The sequence below is a fragment of the Nerophis lumbriciformis genome, linkage group LG07 (genome assembly GCF_033978685.3).
Source record: "Nerophis lumbriciformis linkage group LG07, RoL_Nlum_v2.1, whole genome shotgun sequence".
Lineage (NCBI taxonomy): Eukaryota > Metazoa > Chordata > Actinopteri > Syngnathiformes > Syngnathidae > Nerophis > Nerophis lumbriciformis.
This window is the reverse complement of record NC_084554.2, coordinates 35,812,501-35,834,704: the sequence shown is the minus strand read 5'-3', so window position 1 is coordinate 35,834,704 and position 22,204 is coordinate 35,812,501. Positions and strand designations below refer to the sequence as shown.

The 22,204-nt window shown below is 41.8% G+C and overlaps 3 protein-coding genes across 6 annotated transcripts in view; 2 read left to right on the top strand and 1 right to left on the bottom strand.

The window, feature by feature from the left end:
* Positions 1-8,489, top strand: part of LOC133609575 (uncharacterized) — a 23,598-nt gene extending 15,109 nt beyond the window's left edge. Inside the window, exons 13-17 of the mRNA XM_061965289.2 lie at positions 7,021-7,195; positions 7,270-7,426; positions 7,485-7,638; positions 7,715-7,826; positions 7,895-8,489. Coding sequence (XP_061821273.1) covers positions 7,021-7,195; positions 7,270-7,426; positions 7,485-7,638; positions 7,715-7,826; positions 7,895-8,070 — 774 coding nt within the window. The 3' untranslated portion in view covers positions 8,071-8,489. The remainder of the gene's footprint in view (positions 1-7,020; positions 7,196-7,269; positions 7,427-7,484; positions 7,639-7,714; positions 7,827-7,894) is intronic.
* abcf2b (ATP-binding cassette, sub-family F (GCN20), member 2b) lies at positions 8,488-21,361 on the bottom strand. Of its 4 annotated transcripts, XM_072913513.1 has the most exons (15): positions 16,420-16,522; positions 15,743-15,893; positions 15,467-15,679; positions 15,224-15,406; positions 12,711-12,882; positions 12,529-12,624; positions 12,366-12,468; positions 12,188-12,283; positions 10,088-10,207; positions 9,930-10,019; positions 9,745-9,855; positions 9,611-9,673; positions 9,403-9,531; positions 9,117-9,320; positions 8,488-8,989 (listed from the first exon to the last, which is right to left on the bottom strand). In XM_072913513.1, the coding sequence occupies exons 2-15, from the start codon at positions 15,879-15,881 to the stop codon at positions 8,870-8,872; spliced, it is 1,839 nt and encodes a 612-aa protein (XP_072769614.1). In that variant the 5' UTR covers positions 15,882-15,893; positions 16,420-16,522; the 3' UTR covers positions 8,488-8,869. The 4 variants fall into 4 exon arrangements, with proteins under 4 accessions (XP_072769614.1, XP_072769613.1, XP_061821275.1 ...); XM_072913512.1 differs by lacking the exon at positions 16,420-16,522 and adding an exon at positions 21,180-21,361 and having other exon boundaries at positions 15,467-15,893; XM_061965291.1 differs by having other exon boundaries at positions 15,467-15,893.
* The window catches only part of chpf2 (chondroitin polymerizing factor 2), a 13,356-nt gene continuing 11,841 nt past the window's right edge, over positions 20,690-22,204 (top strand). Inside the window, exon 1 of the mRNA XM_061965290.2 lies at positions 20,690-21,487. Coding sequence (XP_061821274.1) covers positions 21,216-21,487 — 272 coding nt within the window. The 5' untranslated portion in view covers positions 20,690-21,215. The remainder of the gene's footprint in view (positions 21,488-22,204) is intronic.

Here is a 22,204-nt window from a genome sequence, read left to right as displayed (position 1 = left end):
GCAGCTAACGTATGGGTGAAGGTAGCAGCTAACATTTGGGTTAAAGTAGCAGCTAACGTTTGGGTTGAAGTAGCAGCTAACGTTTGGGTTAAAGTAGCAGATAATGTATGGGTGAAGGTAGCAGCTAATGTTTGGGTTGAAGTAGCAGCTAATGTTTGGGTTGAAGTAGCAGCTAACATTTGGGTTAAGGTAGCAGCTAACATTTGGGTTAAGTTAGCAGCTAACGTTTGGGTTGAAGTAACAGCTAATGTTTGGGTTGAAGTAGCAGCTAACGTTTGGGTTAAGGTAGCAGCTAACATTTGGGTTAAGTTAGCAGCTAACATTTGGGTTAAGTTAGCAGCTAACGTTTGGGTTGAAGTAGCAGCTAACGTTTGGGTTAAAGTAGCAGATAATGTATGGGTGAAGGTAACAGCTAACATTTGGGTTAAAGTAGCAGCTAACGTTTGGGTTAAGTTAGCAGCTAATGTTTGGGTTGAAGTAGCAGCTAACGTTTGGGTTGAAGTAGCGGCTAACGTTTGGGTTAAAGTAGCAGCTAACTTTTGAGTTAAAGTAGCAGCTAACTTTTGAGTTAAAGTAGCAGCTAACGTTTGGGTTAAAGTAGCAGCTAACGTTTGGGTTAAAGTAGCAGCAAACGTTTGGGTTAAAGTAGCAGATAATGTATGGGTGAAGGTAGCAGCTAACATTTGGGTTAAAGTAGCAGCTAACGTTTGGGTTAAAGTAGCAGCTAACGTTTGGGTGAAGGTAGCAGCTAACATTTGGGTTGAAGTAGCAGCTAACGTTTGGGTTAAAGTAGCAGCTAACGTTTGGGTTAAAGTAGCAGCTAACGTTTGGGTTAAAGTAGCAGCTAACGTTTGGGTTAAAGTAGCAGCTAACGTTTGGGTTAAGTTAGCAGCTAACGTTTGGGTTAAGTTAGCAGCTAACGTTTGGGTTAAGTTAGCAGCTAACGTTTGGGTTCAGTTAGCAGCTAACGTTTGGGTTGAAGTAACAGCTAACGTTTGGGTTGAAGTAGCAGCTAACATTTGGGTTAAAGTAGCAGCTAACGTTTGGGTTAAAGTAGCAGCTAACGTTTGGGTTAAAGTAGCAGCTAACGTTTGGGTTAAAGTAGCAGATAATGTATGGGTGAAGGTAACAGTTAACATTTGGGTTAAAGTAGCTGCTAACGTTTGGGTTGAAGTAGCAGCTAACGTTTGGGTTGAAGTAGCAGCTAACGTTTGGGTTAAAGTAGCAGCTAACGTTTGGGTTAAGGTAGCAGCTAACGTTTGGGTTAAAGTAGCAGCTAACGTTTGGGTTAAAGTAGCAGCTAACGTTTGGGTTAAAGTAGCAGCTAACGTTTGGGTTAAAGTAGCAGCTAACGTTTGGGTTAAAGTAGCAGCTAACGTTTTGGTTAAAGTAGCAGCTAACGTATGGGTGAAGGTAGCAGCTAACATTTGGGTTAAAGTAGCAGCTAACGTTTGGGTTGAAGTAGCAGCTAACGTTTGGGTTAAAGTAGCAGATAATGTATGGGTGAAGGTAGCAGCTAATGTTTGGGTTGAAGTAGCAGCTAATGTTTGGGTTGAAGTAGCAGCTAATGTTTGGGTTGAAGTAGCAGCTAACATTTGGGTTAAGGTAGCAGCTAACATTTGGGTTAAGTTAGCAGCTAACGTTTGGGTTGAAGTAGCAGCTAATGTATGGGTGAAGGTAGCAGCTAACATTTGGGTTGATGTAGCAGCTAATGTTTGGGTTGATGTAGCAGCTAATGTTTGGGTTGAAGTAGCAGCTAATCTATGGGTGAAGGTAGCAGCTAACATTTGGGTTGAAGTAGCAGCTAATGTTTGGGTTGAAGTAGCAGCTAACGTTTGGGTTGAAGTAGCAGCTAACGTTTGGGTTGAAGTAGCAGCTAACGTTTGGGTTAAAGTAGCAGCTAACGTTTGGGTTAAAGTAGCAGCTAACGTTTGGGTTAAAGTAGCAGCTAACGTTTGGGTTAAAGTAGCAGCTAACGTTTGGGTTAAGTTAGCAGCTAATCTATGGGTGAAGGTAGCAGCTAACATTTGGGTTGAAGTAGCAGCTAACGTTTGGGTTGAAGTAGCAGCTAACGTTTGGGTTAAAGTAGCAGCTAACGTTTGGTTAAAGTAGCAGCTAACGTTTGGGTTAAAGTAGCAGCTAACGTTTGGGTTAAAGTAGCAGCTAACGTTTGGGTTAAAGTAGCAGCTAATGTTTGGGTTAAGTTAGCAGCTAATGTTTTGGTTGAAGTAGCAGCTAATCTATGGGTGAAGGTAGCAGCTAACGTTTGGGTTGAAGTAGCAGCTAACGTTTGGGTTGAAGTAGCAGCTAACGTTTGGGTTGAAGTAGCAGCTAACGTTTGGGTTAAAGTAGCAGCTAACGTTTGGGTTAAGTTAGCAGCTAACATTTGGGTTAAAGTAGCAGCTAACGTTTGGGTTAAAGTAGCAGCTAACGTTTGGGTTAAAGTAGCAGCTAACGTATGGGTGAAGGTAGCAGCTAACGTTTGGGTTGAAGTAGCAGCTAACGTTTGGGTTGAAGTAGCAGCTAACGTTTGGGTTGAAGTAGCAGCTAGCGTTTGGGTTAAGTTAGCAGCTAACGTTTGGGTTGAAGTAACAGCTAACATTTGGGTTAAAGTAGCAGCTAACGTTTGGGTTAAGTTAGCAGCTAATTTTTGGGTTGAAGTAGCGGCTAACGTTTGGGTTAAAGTAGCAGCTAACTTTTGAGTTAAAGTAGCAGCTAACGTTTGGGTTAAAGTAGCAGCTAACGTTTGGGTTAAAGTAGCAGATAATGTTTGGGTTAAAGTAGCAGCTAACGTTTGGGTTAAAGTAGCAGCTAACGTTTGGGTGAAGGTAGCAGCTAACATTTGGGTTGAAGTAGCAGCTAACCTTTGGGTTAAAGTAGCAGCTAACGTTTGGGTTAAGTTAGCAGCTAACGTTTGGGTTAAGTTAGCAGCTAACGTTTGGGTTGAAGTAACAGCTAACGTTTGGGTTGAAGTAGCAGCTAACATTTGGGTTAAAGTAGCAGCTAACGTTTGGGTTAAAGTAGCAGATAATGTATGGGTGAAGGTAACAGTTAACATTTGGGTTAAAGTAGCTGCTAATGTTTGGGTTAAGTTAGCAGCTAATGTTTGGGTTGAAGTAGCAGCTAACGTTTGGGTTGCAGTAGCAGCTAACGTTTGGGTTAAAGTAGCAGCTAACGTTTGAGTTAAAGTACAGCTAACGTTTGGGTTAAAGTAGCAGCTAACGTTTGGGTTAAAGTAGCAGCTAACGTATGGGTGAAGGTAGCAGCTAACATTTGGGTTGAAGTAGCAGCTAACGTTTGGGTTAAAGTAGCAGCTAATGTTTGGGTTGAAGTAGCAGCTAATGTTTGGGTTAAAGTAGCAGCTAACGTTTGGGTTAAGTTAGCAGCTAACGTTTGGGTTAAGTTAGCAGCTAACGTTTGGGTTAAGTTAGCAGCTAACGTTTGGGTTGAAGTAACAGCTAACGTTTGGGTTAAAGTAGCAGCTAACGTATGGGTTGAAGTAACAGCTAACGTTTGGGTTAAAGTAGCAGCTAAGGTTTGGGTTAAAGTAGCAGATAATGTATGGGTGAAGGTAACAGCTAACATTTGGGTTAAAGTAGCAGCTAACGTTTGGGATAAGTTAGCAGCTAATGTTTGGGTTGAAGTAGCAGCTAGCATTTGGGTTAAAGTAGCAGCTAACGTTTGGGTTAAAGTAGCAGATAATGTATGGGTGAAGGTAACAGCTAACATTTGGGTTAAGTTAGCAGCTAATGTTTGGGTTGAAGTAGCAGCTAACGTTTGGGTTAAAGTAGCAGATAAGGTATGGGTGAAGGTAACAGCTAACATTTGGGTTAAAGTAGCAGATAATGTTTGGGTTAAAGTAGCAGCTAACGTTTGGGTTAAAGTAGCAGCTAACGTTTGGGTGAAGGTAGCAGCTAACATTTGGGTTGAAGTAGCAGCTAACCTTTGGGTTAAAGTAGCAGCTAACCTTTGGGTTAAGTTAGCAGCTAACGTTTGGGTTAAGTTAGCAGCTAACGTTTGGGTTAAGTTAGCAGCTAACGTTTGGGTTGAAGTAGCAGCTAACATTTGGGTTAAAGTAGCAGCTAACGTTTGGGTTAAAGTAGCAGATAATGTATGGGTGAAGGTAACAGTTAACATTTGGGTTAAAGTAGCTGCTAATGTTTGGGTTAAGTTAGCAGCTAATGTTTGGGTTAAGTTAGCAGCTAATGTTTGGGTTGAAGTAGCAGCTAACGTTTGGGTTAAAGTAGCAGCTAACGTTTGGGTTAAAGTAGCAGCTAACGTTTGGGTTAAAGTAGCAGCTAACGTTTGGGTTAAAGTAGCAGCTAACGTTTGGGTTAAAGTAGCAGCTAACGTATGGGTGAAGGTAGCAGCTAACATTTGGGTTAAAGTAGCAGCTAACGTTTGGGTTGAAGTAGCAGCTAACGTTTGGGTTAAAGTAGCAGATAATGTATGGGTGAAGGTAGCAGCTAATGTTTGGGTTGAAGTAGCAGCTAATGTTTGGGTTAAAGTAGCAGCTAACGTTTGGGTTGAAGTAATAGCTAACGTTTGGGTTAAAGTAGCAGCTAACGTTTGGGTTGAAGTAACAGCTAACGTTTGGGTTAAAGTAGCAGCTAAGGTTTGGGTTAAAGTAGCAGATAACAGCTAACATTTGGGTTAAAGTAGCAGCTAACGTTTGGGTTAAGTTAGCAGCTAATGTTTGGGTTGAAGTAGCAGCTAACATTTGGGTTAAAGTAGCAGCTAACGTTTGGGTTAAAGTAGCAGATAATGTATGGGTGAAGGTAACAGCTAACATTTGGGTTAAAGTAGCAGCTAACGTTTGGGTTAAGTTAGCAGCTAATGTTTGGGTTGAAGTAGCAGCTGACGTTTGGGTTAAAGTAGCAGATAAGGTATGGGTGAAGGTAACAGCTAACATTTGGGTTAAAGTAACAGATAATGTATGGGTGAAGGTAGCAGCTAACATTTGGGTTAAAGTAGCAGCTAACGTTTGGGTTAAAGTAGCAGATAATGTATGGGTGAAGGTAACAGCTAACATTTGGGTTAAAGTAGCAGCTAACGTTTGGGTTGAAGTAGCAGCTAACGTTTGGGTTAAAGTAGCAGATAACGTTTGGGTTTAAGTAGCAGCTAACGTTTGGGTTAAAGTAGCAGCTAACGTTTGGGTTAAAGTAGCAGCTAACGTATGGGTGAAGGTAGCAGCTAACATTTGGGTTAAAGTAGCAGCTAACGTTTGGGTTGAAGTAGCAGCTAACGTTTGGGTTAAAGTAGCAGATAATGTATGGGTGAAGGTAGCAGCTAATGTTTGGGTTGAAGTAGCAGCTAATGTTTGGGTTAAAGTAGCAGCTAACGTTTGGGTTAAGTTAGCAGCTAACGTTTGGGTTGAAGTAATAGCTAACGTTTGGGTTAAAGTAGCAGCTAACGTTTGGGTTGAAGTAACAGCTAACGTTTGGGTTAAAGTAGCAGCTAAGGTTTGGGTTAAAGTAGCAGATAACAGCTAACATTTGGGTTAAAGTAGCAGCTAACGTTTGGGTTAAGTTAGCAGCTAATGTTTGGGTTGAAGTAGCAGCTAACATTTGGGTTAAAGTAGCAGCTAACGTTTGGGTTAAAGTAGCAGATAATGTATGGGTGAAGGTAACAGCTAACATTTGGGTTAAAGTAGCAGCTAACGTTTGGGTTAAGTTAGCAGCTAATGTTTGGGTTGAAGTAGCAGCTGACGTTTGGGTTAAAGTAGCAGATAAGGTATGGGTGAAGGTAACAGCTAACATTTGGGTTAAAGTAACAGATAATGTATGGGTGAAGGTAGCAGCTAATGTTTGGGTTGAAGTAGCAGCTAACATTTGGGTTAAAGTAGCAGCTAACGTTTGGGTTAAAGTAGCAGATAATGTATGGGTGAAGGTAGCAGCTAATGTTTGGGTTGAAGTAGCAGCTAACATTTGGGTTAAAGTAGCAGATAATGTATGGGTGAAGGTAACAGCTAACATTTGGGTTAAAGTAGCAGCTAACGTTTGGGTTAAGTTAGCAGCTAATGTTTGGGTTGAAGTAGCAGCTAACGTTTGGGTTAAAGTAGCAGATAATGTATGGGTGAAGGTAACAGCTAACATTTGGGTTAAAGTAGCAGCTAATGTTTGGGTTGAAGTAGCAGCTGACGTTTGGGTTAAAGTAGCAGATAAGGTATGGGTGAAGGTAACAGCTAACATTTGGGTTAAAGTAACAGATAATGTATGGGTGAAGGTAGCAGCTAATGTTTGGGTTGAAGTAGCAGCTAACATTTGGGTTAAAGTAGCAGCTAAGGTTTGGGTTAAAGTAGCAGATAATGTATGGGTGAAGGTAACAGCTAACATTTGGGTTAAAGTAGCAGCTAACGTTTGGGTTAAGTTAGCAGCTAATGTTTGGGTTGAAGTAGCAGCTAACGTTTGGGTTAAAGTAGCAGATAATGTATGGGTGAAGGTAACAGCTAACATTTGGGTTAAAGTAGCAGCTAATGTTTGGGTTAAGTTAGCAGCTAATGTTTGGGTTGAAGTAGCAGCTGACGTTTGGGTTAAAGTAGCAGATAAGGTATGGGTGAAGGTAACAGCTAACATTTGGGTTAAAGTAACAGATAATGTATGGGTGAAGGTAGCAGCTAACATTTGGGTTAAAGTAGCAGCTAACGTTTGGGTTAAAGTAGCAGATAATGTATGGGTGAAGGTAACAGCTAACATTTGGGTTAAAGTAGCAGCTAACGTTTGGGTTAAGTTAGCAGCTAATGTTTGGGTTGAAGTAGCAGCTAACGTTTGGGTTAAAGTAGCAGATAATGTATGGGTGAAGGTAACAGCTAACATTTGGGTTAAAGTAGCAGCTAACGTTTGGGTTACGTTAGCAGCTAATGTTTGGGTTGAAGTAGCAGCTGACGTTTGGGTTGTTAGCAGCTAATGTTTGGGTTAAAGTAGAAGCTGACGTTTGGGTTAAAGTAGCAGCTAATGTTTGGGTTAAAGTAGCAGCTAACGTTTGGTTTAAAGTAGCAGCTAATATTTTAACGCTCCCCAGGTTGAGGATGTTTCGGCGTTGGCCCAACTGACGAGTCTGCAGACGCTCAACCTGGACGGGACAGGAGTGAAGGAGTCCTCACTATCTCAACTCAGTGCCCACCCTAATCTGACATCTCTCAGTTTAGCAGGGGTCTTAGTGGTGGATGGAAACCAGGCCCTGCAGATCATATCAGGTTCATGAAATAGGACTTTACATTCTGAAAAAAATATTGCAACTGTGCTAAATTATTATTTTTTATCCTGGCAGGGCTTCGGTTAACTCAGCTGACCCTACCTGGGCGGCACACCATCACCGATGACGGGCTGATGTTCCTCTCAAGGCTGCAACTGCTCACTGAGCTCGACCTGACGGATTACACACAAGTCACAGACCAGGGTGTGCAGCAGCTCTGCACCATGACCAGGTACACACACACACATACAATATAGTTGAGCACTTTACTGCAAATATTCTCGCTGTAGGTTAAAGACGCTTTCACTCAGCAACACTCAAGTGACAGACGCAGGTCTTCCCTCACTGCGCCCCCTGCTGGAGCTGCAGGAGCTGTGGTTGGACAGAACAGCAGTCACCAGCAGAGGAGTGGCAGCGCTCATCACACGTCTGCCCCACCTGCAGGTGATTTTTATCAGCTGTGTGCTATTCATTTGAGATAGACTATAGGAATCTTACGAGGACAATTGTTGTCTACCAGGTGTTAGGATTGTCCAGCACTCAAGTGGGCGACAACGTCATCAGGAAAGGTCTGATTCATTGCAGTCAGCTGATTAAGTTGAATCTGAGTCGCACACGAATCACAGACAACGGTGAGCATCAACACGTCTAACGACATCCGTGTATACAAACAGTAATGTTATCGCTCGCTTCCCCTCAGGTGTGAAGTTCCTCACGCGCATGCATCTGACTCAGGTTAACCTAGATGGCACCGGTGTGAGTCTGGCGGGTATCGCCAGCCTCCTGAGCTCCACCCGCATCAGCAGCATCCGCGCAAGCAACACTCGTGTCATTCCCCTCAATGACGTGTCGGATGAGGAGTGGCAAGATCACTGAGGTGGACCAGCCCCCACCCCCCACCCCCCCGTCCTCTACTCCCGAGCATGCTGCTCACTGGACCCCCGTAGCACCTTCTGCCAACATGAAAGCGGCAAAACCACTCTCCTATTTGCACTGTTGCTCCAGTAATCTAACACATCTTAAACAGCTTTTGTAGAAAAAAGCCAAGAAAGTTTTACAGCTTTTGTTGAGTTGCATCTCCAGGAAACAAAGAGCAAGACAGCATGTTCAAGCTGCAGATCCTTATTTGAAGTATTGTACTGTTTTATGCTGCTTTGTTAGTTTTAGATCGTGTTACTGTTCATTTTTCTAATGTAATTATGTTCCAGTTAAGTTTCATTAAGACAATCTAGCATCATTTTACTACTTGCTGTCTTATGTCCATTAATCTTTGCTGAATAAAACTGCAAATCATACATTGTCATGTTCTGTTTATTTAGATGGTCTTTTATTGCATTACATTCTTTAAATAAGGTAGAATTCTCCTTTTACACATAAAGTGTCAACTTTTAAATATCAAATAGGACGTAAAAGCTGCTGCATAAATGGATAACAGAACACATGAGAAATAAAAGTGATGGGCAGCACAATGGAATGTGTTCCACAATGCACTGAGTCAGCCAATCGGTGTGCAGTCTGGGGGGAGGAAGGTGGTGCAGCACAGTCAGATATGATAACAGCACATGTTTAATGAGATGTCATAGAATATCTATATGATCACTGTAGGTCTACTAGGAATATTTGCTGTGATGCAAACCCCACCGCTTACTCCTTTTTAAACGGTGGCGACGACGCCTTAAATGTCATGCACTTGCTGCTTTTCAATCCTCGATTTCAAGTGCTCCTTGTATGCCAGGATGTCCCTGTTCCACTTTGTGATGGTCTGCTTTTCACACACCCAGATCTCCTGTGCCACCTGGACACACAACATTTCCACATTCCATTGCTGCCATCTACTGGACATTACCACCAGTTCACAGTGCTCTTGCTCATGTTTGAAGGAAGAACGTGCAGCCATCTATGATCTTTACGTAGACACTAACCTGCTGGATGAGCCTGAAGTCGTGGCTTACAAGCATCACGCCGCCGTCAAACTCGTTGATGGCTTCCGCGAGCGCGTCGATGGTCTCAATGTCCAAGTGATTCGTGGGCTCATCCAAGAAGAGCATGTGAGGGTTCTGCGAAGCCAGCCAGGCGAAGCACACGCGACACTTCTGGCCGTCAGACAAGTTTCTGATTGGGCTGACCTGATTGAGAGACAAGCTTTTGGTCATACACACAAGACGTTCCAAAAAAAAAAGCGGTGACTGACAATAACGTGAGTCACACCTGTTGCTTTCCTGTGAGGCCGTAGCGACCGATGATCTTCCTCATCTCCTCTTTCTCCTTGATCTCGGTGAAGCACTTCATCATGTACTCCAGAGGTGAAAGGTCCAGTTCCAGCTGCTCTGTCAGGTGCTACATCACAAAACAAAAAATTTAAAAACTGAACGAATAAATGAATGAATGCTTGACCACAGCAGAAGCACATTTCTACCTGATGATATCTGCCGATCTTGACGTGAGAATGCTTGCGGATCATGCCATCTGTGGGCAGGAGCTGCAGAGGAAACATATTTAACAGAGACATTCAAAGACAGCGAGCTCGCCACAAGTCAAGTAAACAAGTACCTCTCCCATGAGCAGCTTTAGCAGGGTAGACTTTCCTGCTCCGTTGGGCCCCACCAGAGCCACTCGTGTATCCAAGTCAATACCAAACTCCAGGTTTTTATATATGTGCGGCTGGAGGGAAGAGACCAGAGCAGGTTTTGACACTCCAATAGAATGGGGACAAGAAGACCTGAAAAAGGACTCACCGTGTTGTCACTGTACTTGAAGCTCACATTCTGAACCATGATAACTGGAGGAGGGATCTTCCCACAGGGAGGAAAATAAAATGACAGAGTCTGCAGCACAGAGAAGAAACATGTGATTTTTGGGAAGATTAAGCACAATTACTTCATCTTCAACTTACCTTGTCATTCACAACTTTTTCAGTCAGGCCTGAGGCCACCATCTTCTGCAGCGTCTTTTCTTTGCTCTGAGCTTGTCGGGCCAGCTTGGCTGAGCCGTGACCGAACCTGGCAATGTAATTCTAAAACAAACAGTGTATTTACTAGAACTGTCGCAAGAGAAGAAACACGTCAAACTATAGTGCAGAAGTCTACATCAAGAAAAACGTTTTTTATGTCTTATTAAACAATCCCTTAAAAAGTAAGTATAAACATGTCCAGGGCTGGGCGATACAGCTGAAAAACATCACGATTACTAATCGGTAGATATCGATATAGATTTATTTTTATGACCTATCAAAAATAAGGAGAAAAACAGTTTATTTCAAATGTAACCTTCCTCCAATTTAAATCTCCTCAGCTATCAAGGCAGAAAAGAAAGGAAATGTAGCCATGGAAAACACTCAAAATGTCAAAAAAACAAGATCTGAAACCACATTGAACATTTACTTAAAATGAAGGTGGAAAAAGGAGGACTTTGTAAGAAATGCTTAAAGTAACAAAATAGTGCAGTGTGACAACGTAAACAACGTAAACAGAAACCCGAGAATAACTTTTCTGAATGCTTAGTGCCAGGTGGTGTGCCATTACCAATCATGGTGGGGGCTTGAAAAATGTACAGACCCTATTGGTCTGAGTTTGGTTGCTTTTAATAAAAAAAATTAAAAAAAACTTGCCCTACTGTCGGTGACTTTTCCTGTTTTATAGACAATTTCTTCCCTCTATGCATTACTCATTTTAAGTTTCTCTTCTCACTCAATGCAAAGTATCAACTGCGAGACAGCGAGGTGGCGGGACCAAATTTGATAGTTGACACTGATACCTGATTGGCTGTTAGCGTGTCACGCCCACTGATCACTTCCTGCCTTGCTCAGTTACCAGAGAGCGAGTGCCTCCATGCAACCAACCTCACTCCGCAACATGCGGAACGTTTATCCAACACATTTCGATTACCGTACGTGTCTATCACAATATACATTGATGTCGTTTTATTGCCCTGCCTTTATCATGTCCTAAAAAATTATTTTATATATTACTTCAATTTGATTCTGATTCTTGGGGTTACAATTCGATTCAGGATTGATTCTTGTTTCAACACAATTCTCGATTCAAACAGATTCTGGCAATTTGGTGTAATTATTATAATGAAACTTTTACAAAACAGGTTCAAGATTAAAATAGCTCCTCCTGGTTGCATGGAGATGGCCTAAAAACTTTTTTTTTTTTAACTGATTTTTGACAATGAATAGATTTACAATCAGAATGAATAAGAATCGCAATTGGAATGTGAATCCTTTTTTTTGCATCTGTTATATTTACACATTGTCTTAAAAAATGTTTAACTAAAATACCCAATATTGTTATACAGTCCTAGAAGTGTTTATTTCCAATTCCTCTCTAAATCATTACCTAAAAATGTCATTCTAGATCAGGGGTGTCAAACTCATTTTAGTTCAGGGGCCGCATGGAGGAAAATTTGTGCACACGCGGGCCGGACTATTAAGATCATGGCATTAAAACTAAAAACAACTTCAGATTGTTTTCTGTCTTATTTTGGCCAAAAATAGAACAAACACATTCTGAAAATATTACACTATAGAAAAAAATACCCGGCAGCGGTAAAGTTTAGATCCATGGAGGAAAGAAGAAAGTGAAAGAATGTTTGTAACTGAATATATTTACATATGCATAAAAATGTGTTTTCTTTTGTATTATTTTTTTATGAATTAAGTAACGTTTATGACAACCTTTTTCCAAAACACAATATAGAATGTGAGATACAACAGGATAATGTATACATTTTTCATTTGTTTTCAAAACAGTTACAAAAAAGTGGGACCCCAGAAATTTACTGTGGGACCCCATTTTTATGATTCCTAGCACCAATACTGACGGATTATTGGTGCGTGCAAAACAGCAGGTGGCTGTGGCCTACGGGCCGGTTCTAATACTAATCAAATATCATCCTGGGGGCCATAGATAATCTATTGACTTTGACACCCCTGTTCGAGATGAGGTCTGAAGAGCTTCTATTCTACATTTTATTCAAGCAGGTTTTGTACCTTCATGTGTGTAATCTGGTCCTGCTCCCAGTTGAAGCGCTTCATCTGGTTCTCTTCCAGCTCCTCCCTGGTCTTCACGTACTGGTCGTAGTTACCCTGAGCATAAACGAGACGTTCAACGCGGCTTGATGCTGACACTATGCAAAGAATGGCGCTGGGCGCACGCTCCTCTCCTCACCGTGTAGTACTTGAGCTTCCTCTGGTGCAGGTGGATGATGTTGCTGCACACGCCGTTCAGGAAGTCTTGTGAGTGCGAGATGAGGACAAGGATACGTCTGAACCTGGTGAGGACAAAATGGAGGATAGACGGTGGTTGGCGTACTGGTCGGAGGCGTACTCACGTTTTAAGCTCCTCCTCCAACCACACGCAGGCATCCAGATCCAAGTGGTTGGTGGGCTCGTCCAGCAGCAACATGAAGGGTTTGATGAAGAGAGCTCTGGCCCACACACACACAACAACAACAACAAGTCAGTCGCTGTTCCAAACAGCAGCACCCACTGAGTCAGCGTTTCTAGTCCTCACCTAGCGAGCGCGACACGCATCCTCCACCCTCCACTGAAGTCCTTCAGTTTCTTCTGCTGCATTGTTGAGCTGAAGCCCAAACCGTTGAGGATCCGAGATGCTCGCACCTCCGCCTTGTCGGCATCCAGCTCCTCCAGACGCTCGTACAGCTCCATCAGCTTCTCACACTCCGCTAAAGAAAGAACATGTTTTTTTTGGTACCTTTTTCTTCTAAAATGTCTTTTCTACGATCAATAAGCCCTCGTTGTCTTACAGTTAGGGCTGGGCGATATGGCCTTTTATTAATATCTCGATATTTTTAGGCCATTTCACGATATATAACTCGATATTTGGCCTTAGCCTTGAATGAACACTTGATGCATATAATCACAGCAGTATGATGATTCTATGTGTCTACATTAAAACATTCTTGTTCATACTGCATTAATGTATGCTAATTTTAAACTTTCATGCAGAGAGGGAAATCACAACTAAGTCAATTTACCAAACTGTATTTATTAAACAGTTATTAAGCAGTGGCACAAACATTCATGTCATTTCCAAACAGAAAGTGCAAGATTGTCAGAGATATTTTAAAACAAGCTATTAGTGCACTTTTGTGCATGATGTCACTAAGATGACATATCAAAACACTAAATTAAAGTGCACTTTTTGTACAGAACGCCACTACAATAGTTTAAAACAAATAAAGTGCACTTTTGTGCATGATGTCACACAAGATATTTCAATAACTGTCAAATAAAAATGAGCTGCATAATAGGAAATCAAATAGTGTATGTCCTTCGCTATATGGTAGGTTCCTGCGAACGTTATCTCCTGTTGACTATTTTTTTCAAACGGTGTTGATGTGGAAATAGTTTTTTGTTGGTGTGGCATTGAATGGAGACGTTGACATGCGGAGTTTCAAGCACTCTTCATTCTCTAGCGGGTGACTTTTCAAATCATGCTACATTAACAGTGCTGCTACTTTTTGTAACAACACTTTTGCCGCATAATTGTTCAACATCTTCCCACTTGAAGCCAAACCACTGCCAGACGATGAAGCCTGCGCTGTTTTTCTTGGGAATTAATTCTTCCTTCATTTCTTACTAGATTCGCACCTTCTCTCTCTCTTGTATTACCAACCGCACCGCACCGTTAGCATCACAGCTAACGTTACCATGTAGTTACCTACCTCCGCGGGAGCGTATGACGTTGCACATGTGACGTATGTAAGTAGGTGCGCTTGTTTTAAGTCTCTGTGAGAAGGAGAGACAAGAAAGAGTGGGAAACGCATGCAGTGTAATGCCCGCAGCTAAAAACAACTGCGTAAGAACGTATACTCGAATATCACAATATAGTCATTTTCTATATCACACAGAGACAAACCCGCGATATACTCGATATATCGAGTACCGTATTTTCCGCACCATAAGGCGCCCTGGGTTAAAAGCCGCGCCTTCAATGAACGGCATATTTCAAAACTTTGTCCACCTATAAGCCGCCCGGTGTTGTAAGCCGCATCTAACTGCGCTAAAGGAATGTCAAAAAAAAACAGTCAGATAGGTCAGTCAAACTTTAATAATATATTAAAAACCAGCGTTCTAACAACTCTGTTCACTCCCAAAATGTACGCAAATGTGCAATCACAAACATAGTAAAATTCAAAATAGTGCAGAGCAATAGCAACATAATGTTGCTCGAACGTTAATGTCACAACACACAAAATAAACATAACGCTCACTTTCTGAAGTTATTCTTCATTCATAAATCCCTCGAATTATTCTCCTTCGTTGTCCGAATTGAATAGTTGGGCGAATGTGGGATCCAAAATGTCGTCTGGCGCTGTCTCCCTGCCTCCCTGTCTTGGTGAACGTCACGTGTGTTCGCCTTCTGTCATCCACTGTTCCCACGCAGTTAGCAGTCTAGCTTCGAATGCCCTGTTGACACCAATATCTAGCGGCTGGAGGTCTTTTGTCAATCCACCCGGAATGACGGCGAGTATTGAATTAAGCGTGTAAGCGTGTCTCTTAATGTGATGTTATGAGCTAGCAAATATAACAACTACACTACCCAGCATGCAACGATAGTGACGAGCATGCGCGGTAGCCCTGAGAAGCGTTGTTGTATGCTGGCAGTTAGAATGTGGTTATGAGCACGCTGTGAGTAAACGTTGAGAACTCAGTTAACACGCCTCGTCTGCATTATTTATAATTAGACAGACAACACACTTAATAGGAGCCATTTTGGGGTCTTTACATAAACACACAAATGGAAATGAAACGTCACATATCCCAGCATGCACCGCGCGCTTCTTCTACGGGGAAAAAAGATGGCGGCTGTTTACCGAAGTTGCGAGACCGAAACTTTATGAAAATGAATCTTAATATTTATCCATATATAAAGCGCACCGGGTTATAAGGCGCACTGTCAGCTTTTGAGAAAAATTGTGGTTTTTAGGTGCGCCTTATAGTGCGGAAAATACGGTATATCAATATATCGAGTATATCGATATATCGCCCAGCTCTACTTACAGTCTTCATGAGCAAGCCGCTCCGCCTCCTTCTCCAACATGATCCTCTCCTCGTCCACCTCCATGACGCACTGCAGGGCCGTTTTCTCACTGGGCGACATCTCCCGGGTCAAGTGGTAAATATCTATGTGCTCTGGAATGGGGATTTCACGATGCCCTATGGCCGACAGCAGCATGGACTTCCCTGGGGGACAAGCGGTATGAACACTTGTCCACACATATTTCACATTTGGGGGCGTGTTACCTGTGCCGTTTAGGCCGATGAGGCCGTAGCGTCTGCCCGAGTTAAGCTCCAGGCTGGTGTCCGCCAGCAGCTCCTGGCCGTGGAAGGTTAGAGACAGGCTGCTGATGTGGACGTCGGTGCTGTTTGGGTGCGAGGCCAAGACGCCGGTCACCGCTCGGGCTTCCGTCTTCGCAAGTTCAAACTCGTCCAGCTCCTTGGTCAAACTGGCAATATCTGGGATCAGAAAGAACACCTCAGACGCCAGGAGAACCAAGTTGTTGGCGTCCTCTTCCTTACCGGTACTGCCTGCTCCATTGGTCAGGGTCTCTGGCTGTTCGCTCTCCTCGCTCCCCTCCTCTGGTTTCTTGGTGCGCTGTCGGGCCTTGGCAGCTTCCTTCTTCTTGGCTGCCTTCTTTTTGGCTAAATCTGAAGGCATGGCTGGACCTGGCTGGTCCACAACACAAAAGACAGGGAGCTCAATGTCTGACTACCATATTGTCAAGGAAACATCACAATGTAGCCGGTTTTGAATTTTACTGTCACTACTATTAGAAAGGTTGAGAAATTAAAAAGTGAACAGTTGAAATTAAGTAATAGTTTGAAAAGACGGAACCATTACGTCCCACCTGCCGGCACGTTGTTCTCACGATGCTAACCGGCTACGTAACCGACTAGCAACTAGCCGCCTACACCTTTTCTTCGGTGAAGTGTAATACGACAACAATATAGCAGTGACATATTTTGACCAATAACATAAAAAACTCTTAGCGGTTAGCCTCTGTTAGCCCTGCAACTAAGCTAACGGTAGCCACAATCGGCAGGCCTTGAGGCGCTAAAGCTAACGCAAGGCCCGGCTAACCGGCTCGAAATGTGACGAACTCGGCGTGTGCCGACTTTCCTTCGAGTCTTCAGCAAATTTGAAAGAAACAATTAGATATTGTTGACTCAAGCGGTAACAATGGCGCCTCTCATACCTTATTTCACAAATTTCGGTAAAAAGGGGCACACCGACTTCTCGTGTCCACTTTGCCGGCTCGATGGACCGCCAGACAAACCATATATGGTCAAGAGGGCGGGGACTACAAATGTCCCCTCCCCTTTGTTCAGTGACATGAATATTAATTCCTAATTTGGAAATACAAGCGAAGTACAGTAAAATGTACACTTATATACACAATCCAACACTGTATTGGGTTTAACACGACCAAAAATTGTCATGAAGATGATATAATATAATATGCTTTCGTACTGCACCATCAAGTCTTTAACCCGACGAGTGATGTGCGATACCACTGATTTTTTTCCCCAATTCGATACCGAGTAAAATTCAGACTGGTATCGGCAACACCGACCCAATACCGATACTTCGTGCAAATATACCATGTGTCTGGTTAAAATTAAAAAGTAGAGTATTCTAAGTGTTGCTGCTCTTGGGGAATCATCTTCAAACGAAATAAAATCCATCCATCCATCCATTTCCTACCGCTTATTCCCTTCGGGGTCACGGGGGGCGCTGGAAAATCACACGGCAAAAATTGGCGTTATCTCATTCAACTCTGTATGTTGTGTCTCCAAATAATAAAACAATAAAAGTTTGCTGTTTTATAATACTGAGTGGATTGTTTAAATTGCCAGTCATTTTCTTAAATAAACAAATGACCTAATAACTCGCACAGCACATTGCGTACTTGCTTACCGTAAATTAGTCTCAAATAACAACATTATTTTTTGTTTTTTATTTTTAGTTTCTTATTTCTTCGGTCAGTGGTCAACAAAATAAACAAAGTTTTACATAAACAAACAGTTGTACATTCATAAATTGAAAATGTTGCAGACCGAAAGGGTTTGGGCTGAAGTTGAACACTTATTGAGCTTAACCTTATATCCATCCATCCATCCATTTTCTACCGCTTATTCCCTTTTGGGGTCGCGGGGGGCGCTGGAGCCTATCTCAGCTACAATCGGGCGGAAGGCGGGGTACACCTTGGACAAGTCGCCACCTCATCGCAGGGCCAACACAGATAGACAGACAACATTCACACTCACATTCACACACTAGGGCCAATTTAGTGTTGCCAATCAACTTATCCCCAGGTGCATGTCTTTGGAGGTGGGAGGAAGCCGGAGTACCCGGAGGGAACCCACGCAGTCACGGGGAGAACATGCAAACTCCACACAGAAAGATCCCGAGCCCGGGATTGAACCCAAGACTACTCCGGACCTTCGTATTGTGAGGCAGATGCACTAACCCCTCTGCCACCGTGAAGCCCCTTAACCTTATAAACAATGTCAAATATAAGATGAGCTTCCAAAAATTATGAAATTTCCTTTGCACAGCATATTATAAATACACTTTGTACACAACATAAACACTGTTCAATTATATACACAGTAAATACATGTGAAATATCCTTGTACACGTGTTAGTTAAACCTTTGCACCAATTATATACTATATAATGCAGTGGTTCTTAACCTGGGTTCGATCGAACCCTAGGGGTTCGGTGAGTCGGCCTCAGGGGTTCGGCGGAGGTCAAAACACACCCGACTCATCGTGTAAATACAAACTTCTCCCTATCGGCGTATTACGGATACGGCAACAGCAGAAGTCATATTGATTTGCAGGTGTGTAATTTGTTGTGAGTTCATGCACTGTGTTGGTTTTGTTGTTTGAACAAGGTGATGTTCATGCACGGTTCATTTTGTGCACAAGTAAAAAAACATTGCAACACTTTAGTATGGGGAACATATTCACCATTAATTAGATGCTTATTAACATGCAAATTAGTAACATATTGGCTCTTAACTAGTCATTATTACGTACTTATTAATGCCTTATTCGCCATGGCCTTATTATAACCCTAACCCTCTAACCCTGGCCCTAACCCTAACCAAGTAACTCTAAATGAAGTGTTTATTATTGAGAATATGTTCCCCTCGTGTCCAAATAACTCTAAATTAAATCTTTGTTACTTAGAATATGTTCCCCTAGTGTCCAAATAACTCTAAATTAAGTATTTATTACTTAGAATATGTTCCCCTAGTGTCCAAATAACTCTAAATTAAGTCGTTGTTACTTAGAATAAGTTCCCCATACTAAAGTGTTACCAAAAACATATAACTTTGTCTTGAATTTGAAGAAAAAAAGAACATTTTGTTTTTCACTAAAGAAGGGTTCGGTGAATGCGCATATGAAACTGGTGGGGTTCGGTACCTCCAACAAGGTTAAGAACCACTGGTTTAGGCTGAAGTTGAACACTTATTGCGCCTAACCCTATAAACAATGTCAACTGCAACATGAGCTTCCCAAAATTATGAAATTTCCTTTGCACAGCATATTATAAATACACTTTGTACACAACATAAACACTGTTCAATTATATACACAGCAAATACATGTGAAATATCCTTGTGCACGTGTTAGTTAAACCTTTGTACCAATTATATACTATATAATGCAGTGGTTATTAACCTGGGTTCGATCGAACCCTAGGGGTTCGGTGAGTCGGCCTCAGAGGTTCGGCGGAGGTCAAAACACACCCGACTCATCGTGTAAATACAAACTTCTCCCTATCGGCGTATTACGGATACGGCAACAGCAGAAGTCACACTGATTTACAGGTGTGTAATTTGTTGTGAGTTCATGCACTGTGTTGGTTTTGTTGTTTGAACAAGGTGATGTTCATGCACGGTTCATTTTGTGCACCAGTAAAAAAACATTGCAACACTTTAGTATAGGGAACATATTCATCATTAATTAGATGCTTATTAACATGCAAATTAGTAACGTATTGGCTCTTAACTAGTCATTATTAAGTACTTATTAATGCCTTATTCGCCATGGCCTTATTATAACCCTAACCCTCTAACCCTGGCCCTAACCCTAACCAAATAACTCTAAATTAAGTCTTTGTTACTTAGAATATGTTCCCCTAGTGTCCAAATAACTCTAAATTAAGTCTTTGTTACTTAGAATATGTTCCCCTAGTGTCCAAATAACTCTAAATTAAGTCTTTGTTACTTAGAATATGTTCCCCTAGTGTCCAAAAAACTCTAAATTAAGTCTTTGTTACTTAGAATATGTTCCCCATACTAAAGTATTACCAAAAACATATAACTTTGTCTTGAATTTGAAAAAAACACATTTTATTTTTCACTAAAGAAGGGTTCGGTGAATGCGCATATGAAACTGGTGGGGTTCGGTACCTCCAACAAGGTTAAGAACCACTGGTTTAGGCTGAAGTTGAACACTTGTTGCGCCTAACCCTATAAACAATGTCAACTGCAAGATGAGTTTCCAAAAATTATGAAATTTCCTTTGCACAGCATATTATAAATACACTTTGTACACAACATAAACACTGTTCAATTATATACACAGTAAATACATGAGAAATATCCTTGTGCACGTGTTAGTTAAACCTTTGTACCAATTATATACTATATAATGCAGTGGTTCTTAACCTGGGTTCGATCGAACCCTAGGGGTTGGTGAGTCGGCGCAGGTCAAAACACACCCGACTCATCGTGTAAATACAAACTTCTCCTAATCGGCGTATTACGGATACGGCAACAACAGAAGTTACACTGATTTGCAAGTGTGTAATTTGTTGTGAGTTCATGCACTGTGTTGGTTTTGTTGTTTGAACAAGATGATGTTCATGCATGGTTCATTTTGTGCACCAGTAAAAAAAACATTGCAACACTTTAGTATAGGGAACATATTCACCATTAATTAGATGCTTATTAACATGCAAATTAGTAACATATTGGCTTTTAACTAGTCATTATTAAGTACTTATTAATGCCTTATTCGGCACGGCCTTATTATAACCCTGGCCCTAACCCTAACCAAATAACTCTAAATTAAGTCTTTATTATTTAGAATATGTTCCCCAAGTGTCCAAATAACTCTAAATTAAGTATTTGTTACTTAGAATAGGTTCCCCTAGTGTCCAAATAACTCTAAATTAAGTCTTTGTTACTTAGAATAAGTTCCCCATACTAAAGTGTTACCAAAAACATAACTGTCTTGAATTTGAAAAAAAATCAACATTTTATTTTTCACTAAAGAGTTCGGTGAATGCACATATGAAACTGGTGGGGTTCGGTACCTCCAACAAGGTTAAGAACCACTGATATAATGTACCGATATTAGAGAATATCCGTATCGGCGGTATCGGTATCACAGTATCACTCCTCATCACTCACCGCCAGTGAGTGATGATGCGGAGGAGGACCGAAACTGCCGGGATTTTTTTTTTTCTGGATACAAAGCGGAAGTGAAAGGTCGGAGGAGAAATGGATGACACATGACCGGGCCAACTTGACGCCTTATCGACGCCGATGGATGCGACGTTTGCCGCCTGCTTGTTGGCTTCGTAAGGGAGGCGCGTGGATCCAAAAGCGAGACTTTGACAGCGATGCTAGCGCCTAGCATGCTAGCATGTCTGTTTGACGTGTCGTGGTTACGTCCAAGGTGAAGAAAACAACTTTTTGGTTCAAACAAAAACGTTCCACCGGTGTTTTGTTTTTTACGACGACGGACTAAACCGTCTAGACACTTCCGTTAGCTGACTAGCGCATCTAGCTATAACCGAGTTAAGCTAATAGTTGTTTACTTTTCCCCCCTGGCACGACTTGAGACTAATAATGCATCGCGGTGTGGACTGCAAGCTTCACGTCATCGCATGGATGTGAGAAAATACTCCTTCCTGGATCAGTGTGTGCCTCACCTAAGTTCTTTTTAACATCCAAATTGACCAGCAGAAATGCGTATTTCGTCGTTCCTGGCCGTGTTCAGGCCTGTTTTGCCCCTGATCCTCGGGCTGTCTCTGGGCTGCAGCCTGAGCCTCTTGATGGTCTCCTGGACTCAGGGGGACTCGGAGGATTCCTGCAAGGACGAGCTGGGCAACGGGAAGCTGTACCTGGGCAGGGGGGATGCTCAGAGGGACTCGAGGGACGGAGGCGAGAAGGAGGACTTCCAACCACGTATCGTGCCCTACCACAAGGACCCCAACAAGCCCTACAAGAAAGTACTGAGGTGGGTGGAAGGTGCTCTGATTGTCTTTGACTCTTGGCGGGCAAGAGGTGTCATCACGTGACATCACTCTCAATGAACACATACCTCGTTAATAATACACACTTGATCATATTTATTGTAAGACCAGATTTTTCTGTTGATAAGCAGGAAAAAGCCAACGTTGGGATGCATGTCTGGGAAATTATTACGCTGCAGTATGCTTTAAATGTGCAATATATGTAAATATTACATGTTATTACTAGAGATGTCCGATAATATCGGAAATTATCGGTATCGTTTTTTTATTATCGGTATCGTGTTTTTTTGTGTGTGTTTTTTTTATTAAATCAACATAAAAATCACAAGATACACTTACAATTAGTACACCAACCCAAATAAACATCCCTCCCCCATTTACACTCATTCACACAAAAGGGTTGTTTCCTTCTGTTATTAATATTCTGGTTCCTACATTATATATCAATATATAACAATACAGTCTGCAAGGGATACAGTCCGTAAGCACACGTGATTGTGCGTGCTGCTGGTCCACTAATAGTACTAACCTTTAACAGTTAATTTTACTCATTTTCATTAATTACTAGTTTCTATGTAACTGTATTTATATTGTTTTACTTTCTTTTTTATTCAAGAAAATGTTTTTAATTAATTTATCTTATACAAAATGTTTTCAATTTATTTATCTTATTTTATTTTATACATTTTTAAAAAAAGGAT

Excerpts from the sequence above, each read along its gene's own strand:
- abcf2b (XM_072913512.1), bottom strand. The coding sequence starts at position 15,881 with ATGCCTTCAGATTTAGCCAAAAAGAAGGCAGCCAAGAAGAAGGAAGCT. Across the intron at positions 9,674-9,744 it reads TAAAGCTGCTCATGGGAGAG|CTCCTGCCCACAGATGGCAT; the intron begins GTACTTGTTTAC and ends TTTCCTCTGCAG. Across the intron at positions 9,532-9,610 it reads AGATCGGCAGATATCATCAG|CACCTGACAGAGCAGCTGGA; the intron begins GTAGAAATGTGC and ends TTTGTGATGTAG.